This window comes from Coenobita brevimanus, chromosome 34 (assembly GCF_032717465.1).
Source record: "Coenobita brevimanus isolate Jiangsu-jjx chromosome 34, ASM3271746v2, whole genome shotgun sequence".
NCBI lineage: Eukaryota > Metazoa > Arthropoda > Malacostraca > Decapoda > Coenobitidae > Coenobita > Coenobita brevimanus.
In genome coordinates, this window is record NC_136987.1 from 8,020,546 (window position 1) to 8,031,630 (window position 11,085).

Below are 11,085 nucleotides of genomic sequence, written 5' to 3' on the forward strand. Positions count from 1 at the left end.
ATAAACAATTAGTGGCACTTAATGAAATGATACCTCACGTAGGGACGATACACGATAGTCCACATGCAGGACATCCTGGCAAGGACAGGACCCGGATGTTAAGCTATTGGCGATCGTTATGAAAAGATATATACAGTCATACAGATGGATGTGAGTCATATGCGAGACACAAAGGCTACACGGTAACACCTTCACCTACAGGGAATTATCCTGTACCTAACCAACCGTGGGCCATTGTCGCAGTTGGCTTACTTAAGTTACCTTTATCTTACAATAATTATCAATATCTCTTCGTTGCTACAGATCATTTTCTCAAGATATGTGATTCTAGTCCCAATTCAGGATAAGACAGCAGAAACAGTGGCAAGGGCAATCATAGATAACGTCATAGGTAGGTTCACTACCCTGAAGGTATTAATGTGTGATAGTGGAAGTGAATCTGAAATCTTGCAGGACTTTAAAATATCATAACATAATCCATAATAGCTAGTAACGTATATATGTAATACAGAGGTTAGATGAAAGTCATGCTTAGGGTTAGAGGAAATAACGTTCGCACATTCTCAGTTAGGAATTTCAAAACACAGCAAAGTATGACGTTGGATGGAAAGTCCCCAGGCTCGAGAAGATTCCCCACAGCCGTGCCCTTACACGTGACAACCAGTCATATGCAGGAGAAATGGGAGAGACAGGTCAGAAGGGGTTTAGGAGAGAATAGAGTAAAGGCGGGGAGAGGAGGAAGGAGAGCGCGGGCCCGCTGGGTTAGCCAGTATAAAACCGCTCTCACCTCAGTACTATTCTTGTGAGATACTATTACTCACGTCAGTATTACTCTTGAGATATTCCCTTTGAAGAAAATAAACTGCAATCAAACCCCAGACTCATCTTTATCTTTCTCCTGCCATCTATGACAAGTACAACGAACATTCCTTTCGTAAAATTCTCACAGATCAATACACTGTTACAATAGCTCGGCGGCGACAACGATATATTATAGATACAATCACGATATTTATTACTAAACCTCCACTAGCGCGTTTGCTTTGGCCTGACAAAGATCCCTAACCTCTTTTAGCTTGATTTTTTTTTTTTTTTTTTTTATGCGAGGAAGAAGGAACCAAAGGCCATGGCCCGCAGTAACAGTTCCTTCCAAGAGAAAAACAAAATACAATAGAGAGCCAAATTCAAGATCCGATCATTTTGAGATGCCTGGACACACTGCGTTTGAAAGACTGGAGATCATAGGCAGCAGGAAATACAGACAGAGGGAGACAGTTCCAGAGCTGACCTGTTGCATAAATGAAAGACTGGGAGTAACGGTTAACTCTTGCATTAGAGAGATGGACAGAAAAGGGATGAGAGTTTGCTGCCAGACGGGTGCTACGCGCCCGTCGTAGAGGTGGAGGAATGCAAGCAGACAGTTCAGAGGAGCAGTGACCATTAAAGTAGCGATAGAAAAGAGATAAAGATGCAACAGTGCGGCGAAGAGACAGAGGTTGAAGGGAGTCAGTAAGAGGAGGAGAGTTAATGAGACGAAAAGCCTTTGACTCCACCCTATTGAGAAGAGCTGTATGTGGGGAGCCTCCCCACACATGAGAGTTGTACTCCACACAGGGGCGGATAAAACCTCTGTATAGAGTCAACAATTGTGCAGGGGTAAAGAAAGAGCGGAGTCGGCTTAGCACACCCAATCTCTTGGAAGCAGATTGATTGATGGCCAAGTGTGGTCAGACCAAGGGGGTTTATTTGTCTAGTGATCAAGGAGACTCATCCCTATCTCATAGCCTTGACTCAGTGAATTCCATGCAACCACTACTTAGTATTCAAGTTGTGAAAACGACTCAACTCCATCAGTTAAAAAAAAAAAAAAAAAAAAAAAAAGCGACTACAGTATAACGGCCTTGACCTGTCTTGAGATTCTGAGGACACCAAATTACAAGGCTAATATTATAAAACCCAGCACAGATCTGACAGTCATGCCACGTGGCTGGTGGCTGGCATATATTGTAACACGCTGACGTCACAGCTGCATGATCTAACACTGGACAGAGGGTGTTTTTAGGTGACTATATCCAAGGTCTCTTCTCAAGGCCTTGGTAATATCTCCGCAAAATCCGACCACAATGCCGCGCATATTATCACTCAGTGAGCTGTATTAACTGAATACCATTATCGCTACATGACCTTCTCCTTATTTACTCTTTCTCCCGTTCTTATTAGTAATCTTTATTCCTCTGCTCTTCTTCTTCGCGTCCTCCTCTTCCTCTTCCTCCTCGCCCCTCTCCACCTCCTCCTCCTCCTCCTCCTCTATCATCACCATCGCCATCGTCATCTTCTTCTCATGAACCTCCAGTGTTATGTATCTGTGCATAGGTTAACTGTATAATGTCACAGCTTTCTCCTCTCCTTTCCAGTGCTCTAGGAAATGCGAATCAAACCACAACCCAAGTGCTAGGCAGCAAGATCCCTACGCCACCACAGAGGGTCTGATATTCCAGCCCCTCACACCTTCTCCCTTCAACCCATTCACCCCGAGGACGTTATTAATATTTATTTCTATCTACCTCCTGACGATTTTTTTTCGGCTTAAGAGATGCTTTTCGAACTGGACGGGTTGGACAGAAGCCCGCATTCCCGTCGGTTAACGAAGCTCCCTAAAACCTCTTCCTAAGAGAATTGTTTGGGTTATAATACGTTACTATCCTCTTATGTCTTGCTTAAATCATTCTACTATCCTCATACTCTGCATAACCAGTATACAAAGTGATATTAACCAGCCGGATCCAAAAAATAAATCGCTGAGGAAGAGGCGCCTGGGAACTTCCTTGACGGACGAGAATACCGGAATAGAGGTTCTTCCTAATTTGAATAAGTTCGTTTGGTGTTATCAAGAATGAACAAAATAATATATCATCGGACTGAAGGGCCAATCGACATATAAAAGAAGCGCGGAATACGTAAGTAATCCCTTTTCTTCCCCCCCATCCTTGGCAAGAAAGAAAACGTATACAGTAGGGCTGTGTACATCATTACATTATAAACTTACATAGTGATTTACTATCCATTTCAGAGGCGGAGTTGCGCTGTTTTTCGCAAATATCTCCTAAGCGAATCGTTGGATCAGTATGATATTTCAACACAGTACTTTTGACATCCGGGCCTAATTTATGACCCTTAAACCATACTGCTACATATGTTACATTAGGAGTTTACTGAAGGATATTAAGCCTAATCCAGTCATCAAATCTAAGGTGTTATACAAAATCGGACGAATGCGACTGTGTGGGGTAGCTCCTCCACTAACACCCTGAACAACCCTCTGACCATTCCTTCCCCCCAACTACATAACATTCTTACATTATAATACAGTGCTGGGATAATGAGGGAGGGACACAAGAGTGATGAAGGAGGCGAGGAGCTCGGGGAGAATAGGAGGGATAACGAGGACGAGAAGGGGGAGAAGTAGGGGTAGTTAAGGAATAGTTTGGGAGGGTGTTGGGGGGGCAACACTTTCCTTCGAATGCGTCAACATGACTAGTCGACTTTCTGTTATTTTTCACAAGTAAACTCCTCACATAACATAAATAGCAATATGGTTTAAGGGTCATAAATTAGGCCCGGATGTCAAAAGTAGTGTGTTGAAATGCCATACTGATCCAACGATTCGTTTAGGAGATATTTGCGATAAACAGCGCAACTCCGCCTCTGAAATGGATAGTAGTCTGTTCGTTTTAACTTGGCCTACAATTGCCATCTCTCCGTCTTGATTAGCTGAACTGTAACAAGAGATAAGTACTTTATTCTGATGCTAGTCACGAAGAAGTTCCATGAAAAGGATGTAGAGTCGTAGGAATCTTTTTCTGCCACTGACCTACGAGAGGGAATCTGCTAAAAGACGAAAATTTGGGTCGAGTTAAAGTGAATGAACTTTACCAACACTGAGTGAGGGTTCTTGACATGATGGCTATAAAAAAAAAACTCAAACTTAACCTGAACCAGCCATGTAATATCAAAACACACACACACACACACACACACACACACACACACACACACACACACACACACAGCTAAATCAATCGGCTATATCCTCGTGAAATTTATTATGTTAAATTTTTTTTATTAAACAGAGAGTAATTCCGGAGGTTTTAAAGGCGCGTAAGCAGAACTGTGAGAGCGGAGGGATGGGGGAAGTTCTAGTAAGTAAATATCCTCATCCAAGAACTTTGATACGGAGAGAGAGAGAGAGAGAGAGAGAGAGAGAGGGGGGGGGGAGGGGGAAAGAGAGAGAGAATGACTTTGCGAAAATAGTTTCTACCCGTCCCTGCCCCTCGGGTATTGTTCTCGCTCGGATTTTTCTGTTTGTCTGTCTGTCTGTCAACAATTTTACGAGAAAACTGTTGGAGCGATTTTGACTAAAACTGCAGGGATGAAGGGCTATGACTTTCTTATCACTTGATTAAATTTTGGGCCAAATTGCGCCAAAGCCAAGAATGCAGGCCCCCCAAATGCAAAAGAATAAAATCGTTTTTTCTCCATAACTCCTTTCAGATTCGTCATATCGGCATGAATCCAAAACCTAAAGGTGCGTCTTTCAAACCTGTATCCTATAACATGCCTCATTACATCAGGGGGGTCCCCCCCCCCCAGTTAGCGGTAGGGGGGTCAATGTCAGGTGGGTCGAGCCCACATGGGCATAAAATCCTCAATTTTCACCCGATTCACTCGAAATTTTATGTGTGACATCTTTGACTAGAAATCCTGTCGTGTTTATACGTTAGCACTAAAGTGACTGTCGGAGACAGGTTTGCTGTGCCTTGGCACCGGTTCTTGTTTAATTTATTTAAAGGTTATGTGTAAATATAGCTATCACACGCTGAATTTTATGTCCATTGGGGAGCAAGTAAGGGGGTTTACAGGCAGTCCAAGAAGAAGAAGAAAAAGAAGAAGAAGATGATGATGATGATGAAGAAGAAAATATACAGCTACGCCTCCATTTCGTGTGGTATATGAGTGAAAGCAGTGGCGGGGGATCGGGGTTCTGGCAGGGTCTGTGGAATGATAGACATATTGTGTCCTTGGAGAAGCCGTAGCCACAGAGAAGCTTAACCATTTCTTCGGTGAAAACAAGTCCTCGTGGGAGTTAATAATTTTTCAGAAATGATTTTGCCTTGTATTTTTTTCCGCATTAATATTCATTCTTGTTTTGTTGTGAAGTGTTCGGTGGCTGTATGAGTGAAGAATGTAAACAGGGAATCTCATACGAAAGTGTGGATCAAGACAGTTTACGACTGTGTGTGTGTGTGTGTGTGTGTGTGTGTGTGTGTGCAAGCACGCGACTGGCGGTCGGTGCTCGGTAAAGCACAGTAGTGCGACGCCAGGGGTGACAGGCGGTGGTGGTGTTGCGATGTTCACTCCCTCTCCCTTACCGGGATTAAGGTAACCACTGTATTTTATGTAACGGCTGAGAAAGTGAAAGGAATATGAGAAACTAAACGAAAATGAATGATAGAACACGAGGGTATTATTTTTAAGTCATCAAAGTCAACCTGTAATATTCCACTGCAGGACATGGGCCTCTCCCATACGTTCACTTATCCGGATCTTGTGCTGTTTGTTTCCTGTTCAGAACCCCAAGATCTCTAACTAGTTTTCTGTTTTGATCGCTTGCTCTTTGATTGTTGTCTGGGACCCTGTATTTCCTGAAGTTATTTTTTATCTCATTACACCATCTAGTTGCTGGTCTTGCTTTTGGTCTTCTTAAATTAGTTGTTACAAAGTTTGTTGCTTTCCTTGTCCATATGTTATGTCTTCTACAAATATTTCCCGCTTATTGCCATTTCTTCTTTTTTAATTTATTTTATCACGCCCTTTGCTTCAGCTAATTTTCTAATTCAAGCTGATTCTTTCCTTTATCTCTTGTGACAGGGAGAGGTAGAGCTCCCGTTTCACCAGCCCTCAGGACCTGTTCCTGACCATCTCCCATTGCTGACATTCTCATTGTTTTCAAGAACACAGACTAGGCCAGCATACGGTACTCTCATAAAACCTCTACTTTGAACTGTCTACACCACATTACAGGCACATTACATATCACACTTTCTATTTCCACCTCCCTATTGTAATGGCTGCTTCAATATTATCAGCAAATTCGGAAGTATCTCGGATTGCCACCATCAGCAGGGTAGGATGATCGTACAGGGTCCTCCTCGTCGCAGTGACAGCGGTCTTTGTAAACATTGTTTATTTTCGTCAGCGGAGAAGGGCATGTTCGACCTTATATTTCACTACTATCTGTGGTCTAAGTACCAGTCTGAATTCCGTCCACTCTTTCCTCCAATCAGTGTCCCTTCTAGACCTGTTCCTCACAGAAACCCAAATCTCTCCTTTTATTGACATATCCTCATTTTGTTTTCTTGGTTACCATCTCCTCACAAACTTCCGTAACAAGAATGGCACCTGTTCTTTTATCAAATCTGAATTTGCAGTTGCCGTTGTTTTGAACTTCACTTCAGCTAACTTTGATGATATATATATATATATATATATATATATATATATATATATATATATATATATATATATATATATATATATATATATATATATTGTAACCATAACCGCCTGCACTCAAGGAGGGGGAAACGGGGTAATGAAACCCGAGCAGCTGGACACGACTATTTATTCGGTCATACCTGGAATTGCATTCTTACTCTCTCAGTATACTATAATGGCTTTATTCGTCATTGTTACAACACTTGGTCATACACATAATTACAATTTGCCAAAGTTTCCTTCCTATACACATATCGCTTTAATTCTCGTTCTTACTTTCCTACATTTATAATCGGGTTATGTCGTGACATCAACCACGTGCAGATTAATAAGAATACTTAAAGTAAGCAAGGGCAACTCACTTGTGGCGGGTCCTATTTTCGTCTTACAGTATCAGTGTGTGGGTAGGGTGTGAAGTACACAGCACCAGGCCCTCACGGGCGTAATATCCTCACAGCGATAACACCTTCACTGGATGGTCGTGGAGTCACACCTCGTGCTTGAACTCCACCCTTTGGACTCTCCGTCTAGTAAATCCAAAGGATCAACAGTCCCTCGTCCCTCACTCGTCCCCGACTACCCACACACTGACCCACACTCACCCACACTCGCCCATAGCGTCTATTCTAAGGCCTGGTGTTCATTAATGCCACGCTGATGGATGTTATGCTAACGCGACCGTATATAAACTGTGTAAACACCGCATAAGCATCCTTGTGTCTCTCTCCCTCTCTCCTGCACTCTCTCTTTCTCTCTTTCTCTCCTTTACTGCGTTAGATGCGGTAAGTCTCCCCCCGTTGGTTGGTTATGACCAATACCATGTACCATTTCACTCGTCAATTCCTTCCAGCAGACACAGCTTGTTGGCAGGGCGGGTTAGGGTTTGCTTGCAGATGTCCTGACCTTCACATGTCTCACCACACCATCATCACCGGGATTCACCTCTAGCAGTCTTCTAAGAACCCAGTGATAACGGGTACATTCCAATCCGTCACCAATACCATGTCCCCCACTTGGAAATTATGCAACCGCTTGAACTGTCTAGTGTTGTTGTAAGGATGGTAGGTACACCTGCAACCATCACCTTCAGAACTGGTCCGCTAAGAGCTGTGTGTGCTTCCAACTCATCCGGTAGATGTCCCTTTTAGGCTCTTTGGCTTTACCTCCTAAAGGGCAATGGGTTACCATCTTAGGGCACAGAATATGAAGTGGAGTAAGCGCTTCGAGGTCGTTAACATCACTGAAGGTCGGGGTGATGGGCCTTCCATTGACTATCTCCACCTCACAGAGGAATGTGTGAAGTCACTCATCGTCCACAACTTGCGCACCTACTATCACTTGCAAGACCTTCCCGACTGTTCGGATCTGTTGCTCCCAGACATCGCCCATGTGCGATGCATTTGGTGGGTTGAACTCCCACTCAACTCCCTTCCTTAACAATGCATCGTGGACCTTGCCATCCCTTTCCCAACTGAGAGCTGCAGCCCAGAGTTCCTTATCTGCTCTACTCATGTTTGTTCCCTTGTCAGAAAGAATGTGTTCTGGTACACCCCTTCCTTGCCAAGAAGCGTGTCATTGCATTGAGGAAAGAGTCAGCATCTAGTACGTCAGGAATCTCCAGGTGTATGGCTCTTGAGTTCAGACAAGAGAACAAACAACCCACCGCTTCACCAGTTTCCTACCCTGTTTTGTGGTGAATGGTCCAAAGCAGTCCACTCCAGTATGCGCAAACGGTGCCTTCACCACACATACCCTGTCGGCAGGGAGGTCAGCTTGTCTTTGCAGTGACTCCTTCCAACTGACTCGGCGACAAACGTGACACCCTTTAACATCCGGTCAATCATTCTCCATCCCACCGTACCCCTTTGCTGCCAGATATAGCCTCATCCCACCCTTTCAGCCTTATGCATTCCTCTTGGAAGATGACCTTGATGCGAATGAGGAATGGCGCAAGGAATCCTAGCAGATCATACACTGAGCTGATTACACACAAGGGGCCCCTCCCTTTAGTTAACCCTTCTCGCTCAAAGTGCTTGATGACCACTGCCATTTGGTTCTTCTTTAGGTCCCACCTTGCTCTAAGTGCTCGTTCTGCAGGGAGAGGCTTGCATTCTAGATCAATCTCCTATACTCCCTTATGCCCTTCTGATTCAGGAACGGATTCAAGTGCTTGCTTATTGTTGCTTGCCCACTTGGTGAGTCTGAAGCCCCCCAGTGAGGTGACATGCCGCAGTTGTTCTGCCATTCTTACTCCTTCGTCGGCAGACTGCATTGAAATAAGCAGGTCGTCCACATAAATTTTCACTGGGCACCCACCACGTCATCAGGACATACATTTCTGTGATCTAAGATGGCTTGTTTAAGGCATACAAGGCGCATGACGGACTCCAGATTCCACCGAAAGTTGTACCGTCATCTCGTATGTGTGGGGTGTCCACTGTACATCCCCTTCCGGCCACCAAAGAAATTGTAGGGCATCCCTGTGTTCTGGAGCTACTTTGACCTGGTGAAACATAGCCTCTATGTTCGCCATGAGGGCCAACGATCCTTGGCAAAACCGTAGCAGTACCCCCAGCAGTTTGTTATTTTGGTCAGGCCCTTGTAGCATCTGGCCGTTTAAAGACACCGACCCACATTCTGCTGCACAGTCGAATACGATACGCACCTTTCTGGGCTTCTTCGGGTTTAACACCGGATGGTGTGGCAGATGCCAAGTCACGTGAGGCCTTGTGTGAAGTTCATTGTCGGGAACCGATTCAGTGTACCCTTCATCTAGCGGCAGCTGCATCTCTTCTGCATAACACCAGAATAAGAATGGGTCCCTGAGCAGCCTTTTCTTCAGGCCCTCTAACCTCCTTAGCCCTCAACTTGTTGTCTGGAAGCTAGGGTGGATTTCGTCTGAATGGTATAGGGAGTTGTTATTGTCCCATCAGCTTTGTTGCTGTGCCCGACCACAATTTATCACCTTATTGTCTTCAGCAGATAAGCCATTTCCCTTCCTCAGGTAACTTGCATCCAGTTCCCAAAACTGTCACACTTGCTCTTCCAATCATGTTTCCTGAGAGTTATAGTTGACTACGGCCACATATCCTACCATATCTGATCTGTCTACCACCTCAGCATGAGGTCGTACAGGTCCGCCAATGGTCCACCCTAGCGGTGGCTTTATTGCAAAGGTTCTCCACTGCTCCTGTACCCGACCCCCAAGGGCGTCAATGCTCGTGGCGCATCAGGACCAATCAGCAGTTGCACCTCACTTTCGTACGTGTCCAGTGGCTCTATTCCCATCAAATGACTCCATCGTGCTGTGTCCTGTACAGAGGCTACCAAATCCTTCAGCGTTGCAGGTAGTCGCTGAGTGACAACCATCCAGGCAGCGATATCTTCTGGTTCAGTTTATGGCCATTCCCACTGCTATTCACTAAGTCTATCTCTTAAGTTCGCTGCACCATCATCCGAGTTATTGTGTCTAGTGTTACCCATGTAGTTCTCCCTGGTGCCCCTTAGCCTGCTTGCCAACTGGGTTGTACAGAAGGTTTGGTTGTTGCCAGAGTCCAAAAGTGCTCTCTCGTCTGGACCACGGCATCCAATCCTTCACAAGCCACCTTTACCTCAACAATGGGCAATGCCACCTTGTGAAGCCGCCCATGCATGTCCCTGTCGTGGTGGTGAGTCATTCGTTCCCGCCTTTGCCCCTTTCGAGCTTGGGCTTCTTAAGTGTCCCCTCCATGCCTGCCTCATCCCGTTTGTCAGCCTGTCCACAGGGAGCACTTCCCTCCAGCTCTGCCCTGTGTACTCCCTACTTGCTTCCATGCACCCGTTCCCACTGAGTGTATCAACGACGATCATCTCTCAGCTTTCTCTCATCCTTCATCTGTGGTTTTGCTCCGTCCCCCTTCCTGGGTTCCCCTCCTCACACACACTCTGTCCGCCTCCTCCAGAATATAGTTTATTTTTTTTTTATGTCAAGATAATACCCGTATCATTTGTTGTGGGCAAGTGGGCAAAGGTTTCGTCCTGATACTCTTCATACTGCATAAGTGCCCTCTCAGGTAACTGACACGAGTGAGTGTCCGTCCAGTGAGCGGTGGCCAACTCCCATAATCTCCTGATGGTCTCCAGATTCAAATTACATGACCCTAACTCATTGGCGAATTTTCTAAGGCCACCCTCATCCTCATCCCTGATCACAGTCCCTTTCAAGTATTTCTCCCACAATCTCTCAGACGTACTGATGTCTGTCTCCGTATCTGTCCTCCAATATGGCCATCGCCTTCTTGGAACCTTCTCGTGGGTCCAAATAGTTGTACATTTGTAGTGTGTCCCTGACAGGCTCTGCACATGCTTGCATGCGCGTCTGCAGCTTATATCCCTCTAGGGACTGCGGTCCTCCCAACGTGCAGTTCAAATACACATATGAACCCCCAGTACTCCCTCTGGCTATTTCCTTCAAAGGTTGGTAGTTGGGTCTGTGGCAACTTCATGGTGGCAATCAATTCCTTCAAGCTGGAGGCTATCATCTCGATGCCC

General features: G+C 45.2%; 1 protein-coding gene across 1 annotated transcript; it reads right to left on the minus strand.

Moving 5' to 3' along the window:
* Window positions 1-8,914: 8,914 nt before the first annotated feature.
* LOC145396093 (uncharacterized) lies at window positions 8,915-9,343 on the minus strand. Its single transcript, XM_080269559.1, has one exon. It carries the CDS (start codon window positions 9,341-9,343, stop codon window positions 8,915-8,917), a length of 429 nt encoding a protein of 142 aa, XP_080125685.1.
* Window positions 9,344-11,085: the final 1,742 nt, after the last annotated feature.

Coding starts and splice junctions, on each gene's coding strand:
- LOC145396093 (XM_080269559.1), bottom strand. CDS start 9,343: ATGCAGCTGCCGCTAGATGAAGGGTACACTGAATCGGTTCCCGACAAT.